Here is a 21,232-nt window from a genome sequence, read left to right as displayed (position 1 = left end):
ATAGGTCTGTACTGCAGTCTTAGTTAACATTGGTAGTGCTGGAGATAGAATGAATGGTGCTACCTCTAGGACTGCTCCCACCATAGATAAGCAGTATAGGTCTGTACTGCAGTGTTAGTTAACATTGGTAGTGCTGGGGATATAATGAATGGTGCTACCTCTAGGACTGCTCCCACCATAGATAAGCAGTATAGGTCTGTACTGCAGTCTTTGTTAACATTGGTAGTGCTGGGGATAGAATGAATCGTGCTACCTCTAGGACTGCTCCCACCATAGATAAGCAGTATAGGTCTGTACTGCAGTCTTAGTTAACAGTGGTAGTGCAGGGGATAGAATGAATGGTGCTACCTCTAGGACTGCTCCCACCATAGATAAGAAGTATAGGTCTGTACTGCAGTCTTAGTTAACATTGGTAGTGCTGGGGATAGAATGAATGGTGCTACCTCTAGGACTGCTCCCACCATAGATAGGCAGTATACGTCTGTGTTGGGTGTGACAGAAGCACTTTGGAGCTGCCTGGGCATGTTGTAATGGCTCACATTCCTAGACTGTTTTGTCTGGGGGGCAGACCAGAGCACAAAGGCCAGCTTCAGGACTTTCGCAATTAACCTCTGGCTTTATCCCTTCCCAACAAGAGGAACAATGGGTTGTACGAACTGCGATCAATAGACAGAGAAGTGATAGACAGAGCAGTTCTGAATAATCTGTGGAGAGGAGAGGAGGAGATAATAGTGGAGGGGAGGAGGGGAGGGGAGTGGAGATCCTGGATCTGTCTGTGGCACTGGGAGGATGAGGAGGGGAGGAGGAGGGGAGGGGAGTGGAGATCCTGGATCTGTCTGTGGCACTAGGGGGAGGAGGAGGGGAGTGGAGATCCTGGATCTGTCTGTGGCACTGGGAGGAGGAGAGGGGAGTGGAGATCCTGGATCTGTCTGTGGCACTGGGAGGAGGAGGAGAGAATAGTGGAGGGGAGGGGAGTGGAGATCCTGGATCTGTCTGCCGCACTGGGAGGAGGAGGAGAAACATGTCTCCATTCTCCTCTAAGTAGGCCTACAAACCAGAACTGTTGTCACCAACTGCTCAACAACCACAGAGGCATAGAGCCATGATGCCAATTTTTTTACGGAACACAAATCAACCTGCGATTACAACTTGTGCCAGCTGCCCACAGACGGGCCTCAAACACACAGCCCGGCTCCTCCTTGATGTTATGCAAATGTAAACAGCTGCCCACAGACGGGCCTCAAACACACAGCCCGGCTCCTCCTTGATGTTATGCAAATGTAAACAGCTGCCCACAGACGGGCCTCAAACACACAGCCCGGCTCCTCCTTGATGTTATGCAAATGTAAACAGCTGCCCACAGACGGGCCTCAAACACACAGCCCGGCTCCTCCTTGATGTTATGCAAATGTAAACAGCTGCCCACAGACGGGCCTCAAACACACAGCCCGGCTCCTCCTTGATGTTATGCAAATGTAAACAGCTGCCCACAGATGGGCCTCAAACACACAGCCCGGCTCCTCCTTGATGTTATGCAAATGTAAACAGCTGCCCACAGACGGGCCTCAAACACACAGCCCGGCTCCTCCTTGATGTTATGCAAATGTAAACAGCTGCCCACAGACGGGCCTCAAACACACAGCCCGGCTCCTCCTTGATGTTATGCAAATGTAAACAGCTGCCCACAGACGGGCCTCAAACACACAGCCCGGCTCCTCCTTGATGTTATGCAAATGTAAACAGCTGTCATTTCTAAAGCAGACGTCTTTCTCTGCTTCCGCTGGTGTGGAGATTGAAGGGGTTTGAGAACCAAGGGCTTTTTGAAAAAGAGCGCCATTATCACACAAGTCTGACTCGCTGAAAACAACAAACGCTACAAAGCTAAACAAACAAAGAGCGAGAGAAAATACAACTGCAGAAGAGAAGTCAAGATGAAATATGTGTGTGTGGGACCTGATGTGTGGCATATGAAGGTGTTTTGGGTGTCCTGTCCCCCTTGCGCTCCACAGGTGCTGACAGAAGCTGGGAGTCTTTCTACTCTTCACAACAGCCTTTCTGTAATTAGTCTGGCCGTCACTACGCTCTGCCTCACATGCTGTTGATTCTCTATCATTTAAAAAGACATCAAACACGGCTTCTTTTAATAACTCCCAACAAAGAGCCATTTTGCATATAGAGTACACAAAACTTTTCTGCATTACGTTTCTGCATGTATGCCCTCATGTCCTTTAAAGAAGTGAGAGTGCTACTACCCACAATCAATGATGATCACTGCTTCAAAAGAGAGTCAATTCTTCACATTCCGTCACACACTATTTGAAGCCTGGAACAGACAACAGAGCAGACAACAAGAGAGACAGATCTATTTCATCCCAGTAGGGATGAAGTCGTAGTGTGATGACTCATTCAGAGTCAAGGTGACTGAACTGTCTCTGACTGAACAGAGAGCATTGAGGGGGAGGGCGGAGTCCTGAGGGTGGTAAAGGTCAGGGCAAAAGGGTGCCCCCTTCACGTGCGTGACCAGAAACATTCACTGTCTGAGGCTCTGTGGTAAACTACTGTCTAATTAAACTAACAACTCTATGCAGCAATATAGATCAGAGAGAGAAAGACAGAGAGAGACAGAGAGACAGAACAAGTGACAGAAAGACAGAGAGAGAAAGCCATAGAGAGAGACAGAGCAAGAGACAGAGAGACACAGACAAAGAGAGAGACAACGAGAGAGACAGAGCAAGAGAGAGAGACACACATACACACACAGAGAGAGCGAGAGAGAGAGAACACTGTATATAGATATAATATGACATTTGAAATGTCTTTATTCTTTTGGAACTTCTGTGAGTGTAATGTTTACTGTTCCTTTTTATTGTTAATTTCACTTTTGTTTATTTTCTACTTCACTTGCTTTGGCAATGTTAACATATGTTTCCCATGCCAATAAAGTCCCTTGAATTGAATTGAAGAATTGAATTGAATTGAGAGAGAGAGAGAGAGAGAGAGAGAGAGAGAGAAGCATCCACCTACCCTCTACCCCCTGACTCTGTCCCACACCAGACATTTGTCCTTCAATGGCAGCTGAGTCCCTTTATCATGCTTTATCAAAGTAACCCATATTTAAATAATATATCTAATGCAAAAATATTACAGGTCAGCGATATAAATGCTATTATTTAGTGTGGCGAGAGATTTCTTACACCGACCACCCAAATCGATCAACCCATTGCGGTTAATGACCTTAACACACAGGGCTCCCTCTAGGTTACAGGTAAAAACATGCACCTTAACACACAGGGCTCCCTCTAGGTTACAGGTAAAAACATGCACCTTAACACACGCTCCCTCTAGGTTACAGGTAAAAACATGCACCTTAACACACAGGGCTCCCTCTAGGTTACAGGTAAAAACATGCACCTTAACACACAGGGCTCCCTCTAGGTTACAGGTAAAAACATGCACCTTAACACACGCTCCCTCTAGGTTACAGGTAAAAACATGCACCTTAACACACAGGGCTCCCTCTAGGTTACAGGTAAAAACATGCACCTTAACACACGCTCCCTCTAGGTTACAGGTAAAAACATGCACCTTAACACACAGGGCTCCCTCTAGGTTACAGGTAAAAACATGCACCTTAACACACAGGGCTCCCTCTAGGTTACAGGTAAAAACATGCACCTTAACACACAGGGCTCCCTCTAGGTTACAGGTAAAAACATGCACCTTAACACACAGGGCTCCCTCTAGGTTACAGGTAAAAACATGCACCCTAACACACAGGGCTCCCTCTAGGTTACAGGTAAAAACATGCACCTTAACACACAGGGCTCCCTATAGGTTACAGGTAAAAACATGCACCCTAACACACAGGGCTCCCTCTAGGTTACAGGTAAAAACATGCACCTTAACACACAGGGCTCCCTCTAGGTTACAGGTAAAAACATGCACCCTAACACACAGGGCTCCCTCTAGGTTACAGGTAAAAACATGCACCTTAACACACAGGGCTCCCTCTAGGTTACAGGTAAAAACATGCACCTTAACACACAGGGCTCCCTCTAGGTTACAGGTAAAAACATGCACCTTAACACACAGGGCTCCCTCTAGGTTACAGGTAAAAACATGCACCTTAACACACAGGGCTCCCTCTAGGTTACAGGTAAAAACATGCACCTTAACACACGCTCCCTCTAGGTTACAGGTAAAAACATGCACCTTAACACACAGGGCTCCCTCTAGGTTACAGGTAAAAACATGCACCTTAACACACAGGGCTCCCTCTAGGTTACAGGTAAAAACATGCACCTTAACACACGCTCCCTCTAGGTTACAGGTAAAAACATGCACCTTAACACACAGGGCTCCCTCTAGGTTACAGGTAAAAACATGCACCTTAACACACAGGGCTCCCTCTAGGTTACAGGTAAAAACATGCACCTTAACACACAGGGCTCCCTCTAGGTTACAGGTAAAAACATGCACCTTAACACACAGGGCTCCCTCTAGGTTACAGGTAAAAACATGCACCCTAACACACAGGGCTCCCTCTAGGTTACAGGTAAAAACATGCACCTTAACACACAGGGCTCCCTATAGGTTACAGGTAAAAACATGCACCCTAACACACAGGGCTCCCTCTAGGTTACAGGTAAAAACATGCACCTTAACACACAGGGCTCCCTCTAGGTTACAGGTAAAAACATGCACCCTAACACACAGGGCTCCCTCTAGGTTACAGGTAAAAACATGCACCTTAACACACAGGGCTCCCTCTAGGTTACAGGTAAAAACATGCACCTTAACACACAGGGCTCCCTCTAGGTTACAGGTAAAAACATGCACCTTAACACACAGGGCTCCCTCTAGGTTACAGGTAAAAACATGCACCTTAACACACAGGGCTCCCTCTAGGTTACAGGTAAAAACATGCACCTTAACACACGCTCCCTCTAGGTTACAGGTAAAAACATGCACCTTAACACACAGGGCTCCCTCTAGGTTACAGGTAAAAACATGCACCTTAACACACAGGGCTCCCTCTAGGTTACAGGTAAAAACATGCACCTTAACACACAGGGCTCCCTCTAGGTTACAGGTAAAAACATGCACCTTAACACACAGGGCTCCCTCTAGGTTACAGGTAAAAACATGCACCTTAACACACAGGGCTCCCTCTAGGTTACAGGTAAAAACATGCACCCTAACACACAGGGCTCCCTCTAGGTTACAGGTAAAAACATGCACCTTAACACACAGGGCTCCCTATAGGTTACAGGTAAAAACATGCACCCTAACACACAGGGCTCCCTCTAGGTTACAGGTAAAAACATGCACCTTAACACACAGGGCTCCCTCTAGGTTACAGGTAAAAACATGCACCCTAACACACAGGGCTCCCTCTAGGTTACAGGTAAAAACATGCACCTTAACACACAGGGCTCCCTCTAGGTTACAGGTAAAAACATGCACCTTAACACACAGGGCTCCCTCTAGGTTACAGGTAAAAACATGCACCTTAACACACAGGGCTCCCTCTAGGTTACAGGTAAAACATGCACCTTAACACACAGGGCTCCCTCTAGGTTACAGGTAAAAACATGCACCCTAACCCAGCCTTCTATAGCTACACACACCTTCCATCAACAAGCTCAAGCTCTACCCTCCCGATTAGTCCCTGTGGGCCTGTCTATCTGTTTTGGCAGCATGACTATGGAGCTACTGTAGCTACTGTGAATAGTTCCCATTTGTTACCAGAATGAAAAATACATTTAAAAAAATAATCCACGGCAGCAATTGCACCCAATGTCCTCTGTAACATCTGAGTGTGAGTGATGTGACACAGGGGTAGAGGGGACGGAGAAAAAAACAAAGGGCTTACTTCCACCACGAAGACAGGGGCAGCTGCCAACCTCTGCTGATCTCCGCATATTAAATCAGTTCATTGATTATCTGGGTTGACAAAACTCGTCGTAAACGTATTCAATGTATTTTGGCCTGAAAAGAAAAAGGCCACAGAAGACTTGTTTGAATGCAGCCCCGTTCTCAGGTCAATTGTTTCAGTCAAAGAAGCGTGCATCACAAAGCGGCCATGGGAGCGGCTAGCTGGGGACCAGGACACAATGAGAGGGAACTGCCTGAGCTCCCCAGAGCTCTTAACCCGGCCCCATTCTCACACACACAGGGCAGTATTAATCCTGTGTCACATGACTAGGTCCAGACAGGAGGCAAGCACAGTGCCGGGGGACATTTACACTCACTCTGTCAGATTAAACAGCAACCCAACCCAGCGCAGTGCTGCTAGGGCTGTCACTGTTCCTACTACTCTGACAGGCATGCCTCCTGGTAATAGACGTGTAGGGCACAGGTGCACTTCTCAACCAGACAAATGGGTCATAGCTGAATATATTTGATTTATCATTGTAATAACTGTTATTGTCATGTACTTTTCTATTACTACATAGACAGTGTAAGTAAAAACATGCTGAAACAGGGCTGTAAAAAAAGTGTTACCATTTCACAAATGTCTTAAATAAAGTGGTTACACATTCTTTAATATACATTTTTCGTGATATCCAATTGGTAGTTACAGTCTTGTCCAATCGCTGCAACTCCCCTACGGACTCAGGAGAGGCGAAGGTTGAGAGTCATGCGTCCTCCGAAACAGGACCCTGCCAAGCCGCACTGCTTCTTGATACACTGCTCGCTTAACCCAGAAGCCAGCCGCACCAATGTGTCAGAAGAAACACTGTCCAGCTGGTGACCAGAGTCAGCTTGCAGGTGCCCAGCCCTCCACAAGGAGTCACTAGAGCGTGCTGGGACAAGGAAATCCCGGCAGGCCAAACCCTTCCATAACCTGGACGAGGCTGGGCCAATTGTGCCCCACCTTATGGATCTCCTGGTCGAACCCGGGTCTGTAGTGATGCCTCAAGTAGTGATCGCTGCGCCACTCGGGAGGCCTGATTACACATTCTACTGTATAAGTGTTTGAACAGTTTCGGCTGTTGTCATTGCAATATTTTGAGTTATGTAGAATTGCTAGTGCTTTTTATTGAGTCTGGTTTTGATTACGCAGAGCCATAGTCGCTCAGAGTAATGAGGACTGGTTAGGCCCTGAGTGGCAAGACAGGCAGGTAGTGTAGAGCAGAGAGGAGCTCATCAAACCATCCTCTTTATTAGCACTATCAAACCCAGTCTAATCTATTGAAAATTAGTCGCTGTGCTCAACAAGTAATGACTGCCTTGCATTCATTATTAGTTAATTTTCTCCAAATCAATCACCAGCCGTGCATGCTTTTTTAAAATGTCATCCTAAAACTTTTCACAATCAATTAAGCAGAAGATTAATGGGGACAATTTGCCAGGAACAAGTCCTTCCTTGAAAAGGCCACGCCTCGACAGACTTCCAGCCTGCTATTGATGTTAATTATATATTTCCGCTTTCTTGTCAGACACTTAACCTGTCGCAGGGAAAGTGTTCACTTATCATGAGTGGGGCTACTGCCGTGACGCTGCGTCACAGTACCATGGACAACCCAGTTCAGTGACGTTTTGAAATGAAGGTTTGTCAGTGGGTGACCGTTGCGAGTTTGAATTCAATTCAATACAACTTTATTCATATCCTCAGATGCAATAAAAAAAATGCATAGCCAGATTACAAATATCAACATCCTACATATACAGTATCACAGACATCAGTTGCCGTTTCTGTCATTTAAATCAATATTGAAATCAAGGTTGTTCGCTGCATTTATTTACCATTCGGGAAACATCTTCCTCCCTCCTCTTTCTTTCTAACTCACTAAACCTGGGGATCTTAAGTAAATGCAGGAAGACGTCACTTTCAATTCAGTCCATGTTTAATAGGGAACAGACCTGCTGCATATGGCTGTCACTGTGTTCTCAGGGGACGACAGGTGACAGCGTCTCTGCTGCAACCTCTTTGTATTTGTGTTCACTTCCTGCATGAGAACCCACTATTCACAATATGAGGCTGGGAGGGAGCAGCACACTGGATAAGACGTGACCTGAAGGACATTTTTTATATATATTTTATCAATAAACATGAGCAATATAATGAGCTACTGCAATTTCTGTGTGCCTATTTGAATAAAATGCATCGAATAACATGATATGGATACTGTGGCAATCCAGGTTAAAATGTAGATTACAAGAAAAACTAAGATAGCTAGATGATCTACAACTCCTGACAGTCAGCATGGTTACCAGCTTACACTTTTTATATCAGCTGTAGTATCAAATGATGTTTCTTGCTTTACTGATTCAAAGCAAACCTTTGGGCTTACAGTTGAAGTCAGAAGCTTACATACACCTTAGCCAAAAACATTTAAACTCAGTTTTCACAATTCCTGACATTTAATCCTTTAGCCAATTTGCCACAACTTTGGAAGTATGCTTGGGGTCATTGTCCATTTGGAAGACCCATTTGCGACCAAGCTTTAACCTCCTGAAAGATGTCTTGAGATGTGGCTTCAATATATCCACATCATTTTCCTCCCTCATGATGCCATCTATTTTGGGAAGTGCACCAGTCTCTCCTGCAGCAAAGCACCCCCACAACATGATGCTGCCACCCTGTGCTTCACGGTTGGGATGGTGTTCTTCGGTTTGCAAGCCTCCCCCTTTTTCCTCCAAACATAACGATGGCCATTATGGCCAAACAGTTCTATTTTTGTTTCATCAGACCAGAGGACATTTCTCCAAAAAGTACGACCTTAGTCCCCATGTGCAGTTGCAAACCATAGTCTGGCTTTTTTATGGAAGATTTGGAGCAGAGGCTTCTTCCTTGCTGAGCTGCCTTTCAGGTTATGTCGATATAGGACTCGTTTTACTGTGGATATAGATCATTTTGTACCTGTTTCCTCCAGCATCTTCACAGGGTCCTTTGTTCTGGGATTGATTTGCAATTTTTGCACCAAAGTACGTTCATCTCTAGGAGACAGAACGCGTCTCCTTCCTGAGTGGTATGAGGACTGCGTGGTCCAATGGTGTTTATACTTGCACACTATTGTTTGTACAGATGAACGTGGTACCTTCAGGCGTTTGGAAATTGCTCCCAAGGATAAACCAGACTTGTCGACGTCTACAATGTTTTCTCTGAGTTCTTGGCTGATTTCTTTTGATTTTCCCATGATGTCAAGCAAAGAGGCACTGAGTTTGAAGGTAGGCCTTGAAATACATCCACAGTTACACCTCCAATTGACTCAAATTATGTCAATTAGCCTATCAGAAGCTTCTAAAGCCATGACATCATTTTCTGGAATTTTCCAAGCTGTTTAAAGGCACAGTCAACTTAGTGTATGTAAACTTCTGACCCACTGGAATTGTGATACAGTGAATTATAAGTGAAATAATCTGCATGTAAACAATTGTTGGAAAAATGACTTGTGTCATGCACAAAGTAGACGTCCTAACCGACTTAACAAAACTATAGTTTGTTAACAAGAAATTTGTGGAGTGGTTGAAAAACGAGTTTGAATGACTCCAACCTAAGTGTATGTAAACTTCCGACTTCAACTGTATGTACAGAGATAAGCAGCACTAAAAAGCAGCAATAAAAAGATAAATGCAAAATACCCTCAGGACTATAACACGGTTAACCATGATCCTAGTTTCCTCATTCCATTTAATAATTCAACTTTACTGCAATAAAAATACATCAAATAAGGTACAGCCTAGATTACATAAGAAACTAAAATGTGAATATGTCATTACTGAGTATTAGGTATATCATAAATATTAAGCATGGATTTGCCAAATGCAAAATTTTTATGGATGAAACATTTCTGTATGCTATAAAAGATTGTATGTTCAAGAAATGCTAAAAGTTCAAAACTTTATCCTGTGTGTCTCAGTTGGTTTTGTAAGAGCATGGCGCCAGCAATGCCAAGGTTGTTGGTTCAATTCCCAGAGGGATCACATACACATATAAATGGACTGTTTTCACTCACTGTACTGTATGTCGCTTTGGATAAAGCATTTCCTCAGGTCCTTTGAATCATTTTGTTGGTCCATGAAGTAAAGCAAGATATCAACAGAAGTCAGTAATAAACCGTGTGAATAGTCTGGGGAGTTGAGTTACTATGCTGTTAGGGTTTTCTAAAGTCCCTGGCTTTCCAGATTTCAGAAGGGAATACGCAGAACATCTGGGAATCCTCCAACCACAGGAAATCACCAGAATATTGTAACCCTAGTAACTGTCCTATAGAGTTAATACCAGGTCTGTTAGATGGGGTGATGGTGCATGTGGGACAGGACAGGTGTGTTCTCATCTCATCCTACCTGCAATATGTGGCTCCCGAGGTGTGGCTCGAAGATCTCTGAGGCTACCGCACTGGGAGTCCTCCTTCGCTGATCTCCTATAGCTGCACACACACAATAGAACAGAACAGACAGAGCCACAGTGAGACAGACAGACTGGGCAGGCATGAGACACACACACACACTAACAAGCATGCACAGACACACACACCAGGGCTGCACAATTAATCAAAGTCACATCAAAATCATAATACTAACATGTGCAATATCCATATCAGAAGAGATCCATATCGCATCCAATATTTTGAAACGCATCTAAACCACATGAAACGTCCGCTTTTATAGTTTGACAAAAAAATGTATCCTCTTTCGGCAGCTTCCCACACACAACAAGCCCCGCCCCCTGTCACTCAAGCTGCACAGTTCCTCGTCCTTGCTGTTGGATTCCCTATAAGTTTACATGCTGTTCACATGCAGTCAATCGATTCTTCCAAACAAGAATAATGCTGCTTTCCACTTAATAGAAATCATTCTGTCTATGATTAACACAGTTCACCCAAGGGTTTTGATCTATATCGCATCATAAATTGCAAATAACACAACATTTCAGCACATATCGTGGAGCCCTAACACACACACACACACACACACACACACACACACACACACACACACACACACACACACACACACACACACACACACACACACACACACACACACACACACAGGTCAGTACAGGTGCATCAAAGCTGGGACCGAGAGACTGAAAAACAGCTTCTATCTCAAGGCCATCAGACTGTTAAACAGCCACCACTAACATTGAGTGGCTGCTGCCAACACACTGACATTGACACTGACCCAACTCCAGCCACTTTAATAATGGGAATTGACGGGAAATGATGTAAATATATCACTAGCCACTTTAAACAATGCTACCTTATATAATGTTACTTACCCTACATTATTCATCTCATATGCATACGTATATACTGTACTCTATATCATCGACTGCATCCTTATGTAATACATGTATCACTAGCCACTTTAACTATGCCACTTTGTTTACTTTGTCTACATACTCATCTCATATGTATATACTGTACTCGTTACCATCTACTGTATGCTGCCCTGTACCATCACTCATTCATATATCCTTATGTACATATTCTTTATCCCCTTACACTGTGTATAAGACAGTAGTTTTGGAATTGTTAGTTAGATTACTTGTTGGTTATTACTGCATTGTCGGAACTAGAAGCACAAGCATTTCGCTACACTCGCATTAACATCTGCTAACCATGTGTATGTGACAAATAAAATTTGATTTGATTTGATTTGACACACACACACACACACACACATACACACACACTGGGCGTAACACACACACACTGGGTGGGCGGAGGTAAGACTGACTGGGTTTGTATGCACATATATCACTGTGTATTACATAAAAGTAGCTGGAGAGGCAAGCAACAGACACAGTATTAATATACAGTGAAGTACACACGCAAATACATTGTGAAAAATGTTGCTAGGGTAGTGAGAACCAATAGCAAACAGCTAAACAGCTGTAATGATAAAACAGCTGACATCATCGACCTCAAGCGTTCACTATGATAACTCTATAGTAATAAGTACTGTAGCAATGCTAACCAAAGGGCTCAACTCAAACAGTACAAAGGCTATTATCAAGTGCAACCAGCTTGCATATTCAATGATTCGCTGACTGGTACAAAGTCTTATTTCTAAATGAGGGATTACATCATTCCATTGATTCAGCCTCAGAGCAGATGAACCAGAAGACTGTGCCCTTAGGGCATTTTTTCAAGACTCCGAGCTTAAAAAGTAGGGAGATGCACCGTGCTACCCGTTACTGCTAAAAAATGGCCTGCGGTACATTCAAACTTAACAGACCTTGTCCCACTAGAGCTCATTATGGGGAATTTTATAACAAAGTGCTCTGTACATCATTTTCAGAGCTTAGCCAGGCGTTGGGGTAATGTTGCTGAATTAAGGGCAATTAATGATGTAATATAAACATTGAAAGGCCATTAAAGACTCTCAAAGAGCAGGAGCAAACAGGCCTCCTCGGGGAAGAAGCCAGGGGAGTGGGTTAGAGTCAGAGGCCAGGTCCCGGGTGGATGTGAGGGGGGCACAGATTGCACAATGCGGGGCCTCCGTCCTTCACTGCATTCCGTGTTCTAGGCCAGACATGGTAATCACACTTCTCCCCCTCCAGTTATGCTGTAAGCATTTATCCCTTTCCCCTCTCTGAGGAGTGGGGCCAATGCCAAACAACATGCACTGGATACATACACACACACAAATACACACACACACAAATAATCATACAGGCATACACACACACCGGCACGCACACAGACTGTACTCTGGCACGGTAGGGGAGGATACAAACAAGACATGAAGCATTGGCAGGCAGAACAACTCTGACCAAACAGTTCCAGAACCCGGACAGACAGACGTACAGACAGACAGACACAGCAGGGGGAGCTAGAACCCAGTCCACCTCTAGGAGCCCTAGACTGTGGCCTCACACACACACACACACACACACACACACACACACACACACACACACACACACACACACACACACACACACACACACACACACACACACACACACACACACACACTGTGACCCAGCATAGATCCACTTCCCAGCACTCACACACCCGACCATCCGTTGGTTCAAACAGGCAGTTCATGTAGAACAGAGCAGAAATATCACAGATCAAAGCACACTTGACCAACTTCAATTATCATCTTTATTTCCTGGCCGACAGAGTGGAGGAAATCATTATTTATCCTCTACAATGGTCCTCATCATTACTCTCCCTAGCTAAAAGAGCCCTGGCATATAAGTGACAGATTGCTCTTGGGGATCTTTTGAAAACTGGAAAGTATACGTGGTTAATATTTTATAATAAAGATGTAAAAATGTTAAACTGGAACCATTGGGGGAGGACTGCGGCCACCTTGAAGCCCCTCTTCCTGCCAACAGCTCCTTCACAGTTCTTAATAACACACACACACATTAGCAATTCAGAGCAGCGCCTTGGGTGCAGATGGCCAATCAACTTCTGACTACTGTGTCTGACTGTCCCTGTCTCGCACACACTGTATATATACACACACACACACACACACACACACACACACACACACACACACACACACACACACACACACACACACACACACACACACACACACACAGTCCAGGAGGCCAATTATTGTGGTGGCAATCTAGTCTAAATTTGGCTCAATCCACACAGTAGACTGATTAATAAAGGTATACAACAGCTTGAGACAGTGATTCCATTACGTTAGCGGCTAAAACTAGCCCATTTGATTTTTACGGTTCATAAATGCAGCTTAACAAGGTCAATTTTGACATTACTTTCCCACGTTTCAATATTTAAAGCGATACTTCGGGAATTTGTCAATGATGCCCTTTATCTACTTCCCCAGAGGCAGACAACCCCATGGATGCCATTTGTATGTCTCTGCATCCAGTACGCAGGAAGTTAGAGGAATTTTGTGAGTCAATGCTGACTAGCATTAGCGCAATGACTTGACATCTATGTTATCTCCTAGTATGTTAGCAGTTACCAACTCTAGTTAGCAATTGCGCTTAACGCTAGTTTGCAACTTCCTTCAAACTGCAAGCAGAAACATATAAATGGTATCCTCAAGCTCATCTGACTCTGGGGAAGCAGACAAAGGGCTTCATTGCCAAAAACCTGAAGGAAATGGAAAGAGGGATACCTAGTCAGTTGTACAACTGAATACATTCAACTGAAATGTGTCTTCTGCATTTAAACCAAGGGTAGTGTGACTGTAAAAACATAACTTTGACACCTATGCCAAAGTACTTATGTTTAAATTGGGTTTTTTTTCTTTTTAAGGGCTGACTAATCAGTATTAAGTATATCACCAGTATATTCATACACTATTCACACACCACAGGAAGAACATTATGAAAAGCTGTATTCAAGTCATGCTGAGACAATAAGTCATGCATAGTTTAACCTTTGCTTGACAAATGTCTGCTCTATCATTTGTTGCAATAGAAAACAAACTAAATCTGATAGACTTAGCAGTAGCTACATGTAACAAGAATCGACATTGCTGCTGAAAGTTATTAAACGTTCCCTCTAGCGGAATCGCAAAAACAGTATTAACTCAGAATCCAAATTCAAACGAACTGTGTGTGCATGTAGATCAGGGTGAAAACCTTCCTTCATTTAAACTAACTGTGTGTGCATGCAAATCAGGGTGAAAACCTTTCTTCATTTAAACTAACTGTGTGTGCATGTAGATCAGGGTGAAAACCTTCCTTCATTTAAACTAACTGTGTGTGCATGTAGATCAGGGTGAAAACTTTCCTTCATTTAAACTAACTGTGTGTGCATGTAGATCAGGGTGAAAACCTTCCTTCATTTAAACTAACTGTGTGTGCATGTAGATCAGGGTGAAAACCTTCCTTCATTTAAACTAACTGTGTGTGCATGCAAATCAGGGTGAAAACCTTTCTTCATTTAAACAAACTGTGTGTGCATGTAGATCAGGGTGAAAACCTTCCTTCATTTAAACTAACTGTGTGTGCATGTAGATCAGGGTGAAAACCTTCCTTCATTTAAACTAACTGTGTGTGCATGTAGATCAGGGTGAAAACCTTCCTTCATTTAAACTAACTGTGTGTGCATGTAGATCAGGGTGAAAACCTTCCTTCATTTAAACTAACTGTGTGTGCATGCAAATCAGGGTGAAAACCTTTCTTCATTAAAACTAACTGTGTGTGCATGTAGATCAGGGTGAAAACTTTCCTTCATTTAAACTAACTGTGTGTGCATGTAGATCAGGGTGAAAACCTTCCTTCATTTAAACTAACTGTGTGTGCATGTAGATCAGGGTGAAAACCTTCCTTCATTTAAACTAACTGTGTGTGCATGTAGATCAGGGTGAAAACCTTCCTTCATTAAAACTAACTGTGTGTGCATGTAGATCAGGGTGAAAACTTTCCTTCATTTAAACTAACTGTGTGTGCATGTAGATCAGGGTGAAAACCTTCCTTCATTTAAACTAACTGTGTGTGCATGTAGATCAGGGTGAAAACTTTCCTTCATTTAAACTAACTGTGTGTGCATGTAGATCAGGGTGAAAACCTTCCTTCATTTAAACTAACTGTGTGTGCATGTAGATCAGGGTGAAAACCTTCCTTCATTTAAACTAACTGTGTGTGCATGCAAATCAGGGTGAAAACCTTTCTTCATTTAAACTAACTGTGTGTGCATGTAGATCAGGGTGAAAACCTTCCTTCATTTAAACTAACTGTGTGTGCATGTAGATCAGGGTGAAAACCTTCCTTCATTTAAACTAACTGTGTGCGCATGCAAATCAGGGTGAAAACCTTCCTTCATTTAAACTAACTGTGTGTGCATGTAGATCAGGGTGAAAACCTTCCTTCATTTAAACTAACTGTGTGTGCATGTAGATCAGGGTGAAAACCTTCCTTCATTTAAACTAACTGTGTGTGCATGCAAATCAGGGTGAAAACCTTTCTTCATTTAAACTAACTGTGTGTGCATGTAGATCAGGGTGAAAACCTTCCTTCATTTAAACTAACTGTGTGAGCATGCAAATCAGGGTGAAAACCTTCCTTCATTTAAACTAACTGTGTGTGCATGCAAATCAGGGTGAAAACCTTCCTTCATTAAAACTAACTGTGTGTGCATGTAGATCAGGGTGAAAACCTTCCTTCATTTAAACTAACTGTGTGTGTATGTAGATCAGGGTGAAAACCTTCCTTCATTTAAACTAACTGTGTGTGCATGTAGATCAGGGTGAAAACCTTCCTTCATTTAAACTAACTGTGTGTGCATGTAGATCAGGGTGAAAACCTTCCTTCATTTGAACTGACTGTGTGTGCATGCAAATCAGGGTGAAAACCTTCCTTCATTTAAACTAACTGTGTGTGCATGCAAATCAGGGTGAAAACCTTCCTTCATTAAAACTAACTGTGTGTGCATGTAGATCAGGGTGAAAACCTTCCTTCATTTAAACTAACTGTGTGTGCATGTAGATCAGGGTGAAAACTTTCCTTCATTTAAACTAACTGTGTGTGCATGTAGATCAGGGTGAAAACCTTCCTTCATTTAAACTAACTGTGTGTGCATGCAAATCGGGGTGAAAACCTTCCTTCATTAAAACTAACTGTGTGTGCATGTAGATCAGGGTGAAAACTTTCCTTCATTTAAACTAACTGTGTGTGCATGCAAATCTGGGTGAAAACCTTCCTTCATTTAAACTAACTGTGTGTGCATGCAAATCAGGGTGAAAACCTTCCTTCATTTAAACTAACTGTGTGTGCATGTAGATCAGGGTGAAAACCTTCCTTCATTTAAACTAACTGTGTGTGCATGCAAATCAGGGTGAAAACCTTCCTTCATTTAAACTAACTGTGTGTGCATGCAAATCAGGGTGAAAACCTTCCTTCATTAAAACTAACTGTGTGTGCATGCAAATCAGGGTGAAAACCTTCCTTCATTTAAACTAACTGTGTGTGCATGCAAATCAGGGTGAAAACCTTCCTTCATTAAAACTAACTGTGTGTGCATGCAAATCAGGGTGAAAACCTTCCTTCATTAAAACTAACTGTGTGTGCATGCAGATCAGGGTGAAAACCTTCCTTCATTTAAACTAACTGTGTGTGCATGCAAATCAGGGTGAAAACCTTCCTTCATTTAAACTAACTGTGTGTGCATGCAAATCAGGGTGAAAACCTTCCTTCATTTAAACTAACTGTGTGTGCATGTAGATCAGGGTGAAAACCTTCCTTCATTTAAACTAACTGTGTGTGCATGCAAATCAGGGTGAAAACCTTCCTTCATTTAAACTAACTGTGTGTGCATGCAAATCAGGGTGAAAACCTTCCTTCATTTAAACTAACTGTGTGTGCATGCAAATCAGGGTGAAAACCTTCCTTCATTTAAACTAACTGTGTGTGCATGCAAATCAGGGTGAAAACCTTCCTTCATTTAAACTAACTGTGTGTGCATGCAAATCAGGGTGAAAACCTTCCTTCATTAAAACTAACTGTGTGTGCATGTAGATCAGGGCGAAAACCTTCCTTCATTTAAACTAACTGTGTGTGCATGTAGATCAGGGTGAAAACTTTCCTTCATTTAAACTAACTGTGTGTGCATGTAGATCAGGGTGAAAACCTTCCTTCATTTAAACTAACTGTGTGTGCATGTAGATCAGGGTGAAAACCTTCCTTCATTTAAACTAACTGTGTGAGCATGCAAATCAGGGTGAAAACCTTCCTTCATTTAAACTAACTGTGTGTGCATGCAAATCAGGGTGAAAACCTTCCTTCATTAAAACTAACTGTGTGTGCATGTAGATCAGGGTGAAAACCTTCCTTCATTTAAACTAACTGTGTGTGCATGTAGATCAGGGTGAAAACCTTCCTTCATTTAAACTAACTGTGTGTGCATGTAGATCAGGGTGAAAACCTTCCTTCATTTAAACTAACTGTGTGTGCATGTAGATCAGGGTGAAAAACCTTCCTTCATTTGAACTGACTGTGTGTGCATGCAAATCAGGGTGAAAACCTTCCTTCATTTAAACTAACTGTGTGTGCATGCAAATCAGGGTGAAAACCTTCCTTCATTAAAACTAACTGTGTGTGCATGTAGATCAGGGTGAAATCCTTCCTTCATTTAAACTAACTGTGTGTGAATGCAAATCAGGGTGAAAACCTTCCTTCATTTAAACTAACTGTGTGTGCATGTAGATCATGGTGAAAACCTTCCTTCATTTAAACTAACTGTGTGTGCATGTAGATCAGGGTGAAAACCTTCCTTCATTTGAACTGACTGTGTGTGCATGCAAATCAGGGTGAAAACCTTCCTTCATTTAAACTAACTGTGTGTGCATGCAAATCAGGGTGAAAACCTTCCTTCATTAAAACTAACTGTGTGTGCATGTAGATCAGGGTGAAATCCTTCATTTAAACTAACTGTGTGTGAATGCAAATCAGGGTGAAAACCTTCCTTCATTTAAACTAACTGTGTGTGCATGTAGATCAGGGTGAAAACCTTCCTTCATTTAAACTAACTGTGTGTGCATGTAGATCAGGGTGAAAACCTTCCTTCATTTGAACTGACTGTGTGTGCATGCAAATCAGGGTGAAAACCTTCCTTCATTTAAACTAACTGTGTGTGCATGCAAATCAGGGTGAAAACCTTCCTTCATTAAAACTAACTGTGTGTGCATGTAGATCAGGGTGAAATCCTTCCTTCATTTAAACTAACTGTGTGTGAATGCAAATCAGGGTGAAAACCTTCCTTCATTTAAACTAACTGTGTGTGCATGTAGATCATGGTGAAAACCTTCCTTCATTTAAACTAACTGTGTGTGCATGTAGATCAGGGTGAAAACCTTCCTTCATTTGAACTGACTGTGTGTGCATGCAAATCAGGGTGAAAACCTTCCTTCATTTAAACTAACTGTGTGTGCATGTAGATCAGGGTGAAAACCTTCCTTCATTTAAACTAACTGTGTGAGCATGCAAATCAGGGTGAAAACCTTCCTTCATTTAAACTAACTGTGTGTGCATGTAGATCAGGGTGAAAACCTTCCTTCATTTAAACTAACTGTGTGTGCATGTAGATCAGGGTGAAAACCTTCCTTCATTTAAACTAACTGTGTGAGCATGCAAATCAGGGTGAAAACCTTCCTTCATTTAAACTAACTGTGTGTGCATGCAAATCAGGGTGAAAACCTTCCTTCATTAAAACTAACTGTGTGTGCATGTAGATCAGGGTGAAAACCTTCCTTCATTTAAACTAACTGTGTGTGCATGTAGATCAGGGTGAAAACCTTCCTTCATTTAAACTAACTGTGTGTGCATGTAGATCAGGGTGAAAACCTTCCTTCATTTAAACTAACTGTGTGTGCATGTAGATCAGGGTGAAAACCTTCCTTCATTTGAACTGACTGTGTGTGCATGCAAATCAGGGTGAAAACCTTCCTTCATTTAAACTAACTGTGTGTGCATGCAAATCAGGGTGAAAACCTTCCTTCATTAAAACTAACTGTGTGTGCATGTAGATCAGGTGAAATCCTTCCTTCATTTAAACTAACTGTGTGTGAATGCAAATCAGGGTGAAAACCTTCCTTCATTTAAACTAACTGTGTGTGCATGTAGATCATGGTGAAAACCTTCCTTCATTTAAACTAACTGTGTGTGCATGTAGATCAGGGTGAAAACCTTCCTTCATTTGAACTGACTGTGTGTGCATGCAAATCAGGGTGAAAACCTTCCTTCATTTAAACTAACTGTGTGTGCATGCAAATCAGGGTGAAAACCTTCCTTCATTAAAACTAACTGTGTGTGCATGTAGATCAGGGTGAAATCCTTCATTTAAACTAACTGTGTGTGAATGCAAATCAGGGTGAAAACCTTCCTTCATTTAAACTAACTGTGTGTGCATGTAGATCAGGGTGAAAACCTTCCTTCATTTAAACTAACTGTGTGTGCATGTAGATCAGGGTGAAAACCTTCCTTCATTTGAACTGACTGTGTGTGCATGCAAATCAGGGTGAAAACCTTCCTTCATTTAAACTAACTGTGTGTGCATGCAAATCAGGGTGAAAACCTTCCTTCATTAAAACTAACTGTGTGTGCATGTAGATCAGGGTGAAATCCTTCCTTCATTTAAACTAACTGTGTGTGAATGCAAATCAGGGTGAAAACCTTCCTTCATTTAAACTAACTGTGTGTGCATGTAGATCATGGTGAAAACCTTCCTTCATTTAAACTAACTGTGTGTGCATGTAGATCAGGGTGAAAACCTTCCTTCATTTGAACTGACTGTGTGTGCATGCAAATCAGGGTGAAAACCTTCCTTCATTTAAACTAACTGTGTGTGCATGTAGATCAGGGTGAAAACCTTCCTTCATTTAAACTAACTGTGTGAGCATGCAAATCAGGGTGAAAACCTTCCTTCATTTAAACTAACTGTGTGTGCATGTAGATCAGGGTGAAAACCTTCCTTCATTTAAACTAACTGTGTGTGCATGTAGATCAGGTGAAAACCTTCCTTCATTTAAACTAACTGTGTGAGCATGCAAATCAGGGTGAAAACCTTCCTTCATTTAAACTAACTGTGTGTGCATGCAAATCAGGGTGAAAACCTTCCTTCATTAAAACTAACTGTGTGTGCATGTAGATCAGGGTGAAAACCTTCCTTCATTTAAACTAACTGTGTGTGCATGTAGATCAGGGTGAAAACCTTCCTTCATTTAAACTAACTGTGTGTGCATGTAGATCAGGGTGAAAACCTTCCTTCATTTAAACTAACTGTGTGTGCATGTAGATCAGGGTGAAAACCTTCCTTCATTTGAACTGACTGTGTGTGCATGCAAATCAGGGTGAAAACCTTCCTTCATTTAAACTAACTGTGTGTGCATGCAAATCAGGGTGAAAACCTTCCTTCATTAAAACTAACTGTGTGTGCATGTAGATCAGGGTGAAATCCTTCCTTCATTTAAACTAACTGTGTGTGAATGCAAATCAGGGTGAAAACCTTCCTTCATTTAAACTAACTGTGTGTGCATGTAGATCATGGTGAAAACCTTCCTTCATTTAAACTAACTGTGTGTGCATGTAGATCAGGTGAAAACCTTCCTTCATTTGAACTGACTGTGTGTGCATGCAAATCAGGGTGAAAACCTTCCTTCATTTAAACTAACTGTGTGTGCATGCAAATCAGGGTGAAAACCTTCCTTCATTAAAACTAACTGTGTGTGCATGTAGATCAGGGTGAAATCCTTCATTTAAACTAACTGTGTGTGAATGCAAATCAGGGTGAAAACCTTCCTTCATTTAAACTAACTGTGTGTGCATGTAGATCAG

At 42.5% G+C, this 21,232-nt stretch overlaps 1 protein-coding gene across 1 annotated transcript in view; it reads right to left on the bottom strand.

Annotated features, from left to right (window-relative positions):
* Positions 1 to 21,232, bottom strand: part of LOC115138827 (neuronal PAS domain-containing protein 3-like) — a 329,952-nt gene that overhangs the window by 239,420 nt on the left and 69,300 nt on the right. Inside the window, exon 2 of the mRNA XM_065025795.1 lies at positions 10,297 to 10,373. Within this exon, the coding sequence (XP_064881867.1) occupies positions 10,297 to 10,373 (77 nt within the window). The remainder of the gene's footprint in view (positions 1 to 10,296; positions 10,374 to 21,232) is intronic.

This window comes from Oncorhynchus nerka, linkage group LG12 (genome assembly GCF_034236695.1).
Source record: "Oncorhynchus nerka isolate Pitt River linkage group LG12, Oner_Uvic_2.0, whole genome shotgun sequence".
In the NCBI taxonomy this organism is placed as follows: Eukaryota; Metazoa; Chordata; class Actinopteri; order Salmoniformes; family Salmonidae; genus Oncorhynchus; species Oncorhynchus nerka.
This window is presented reverse-complemented; position numbering and strand designations above follow the sequence as displayed.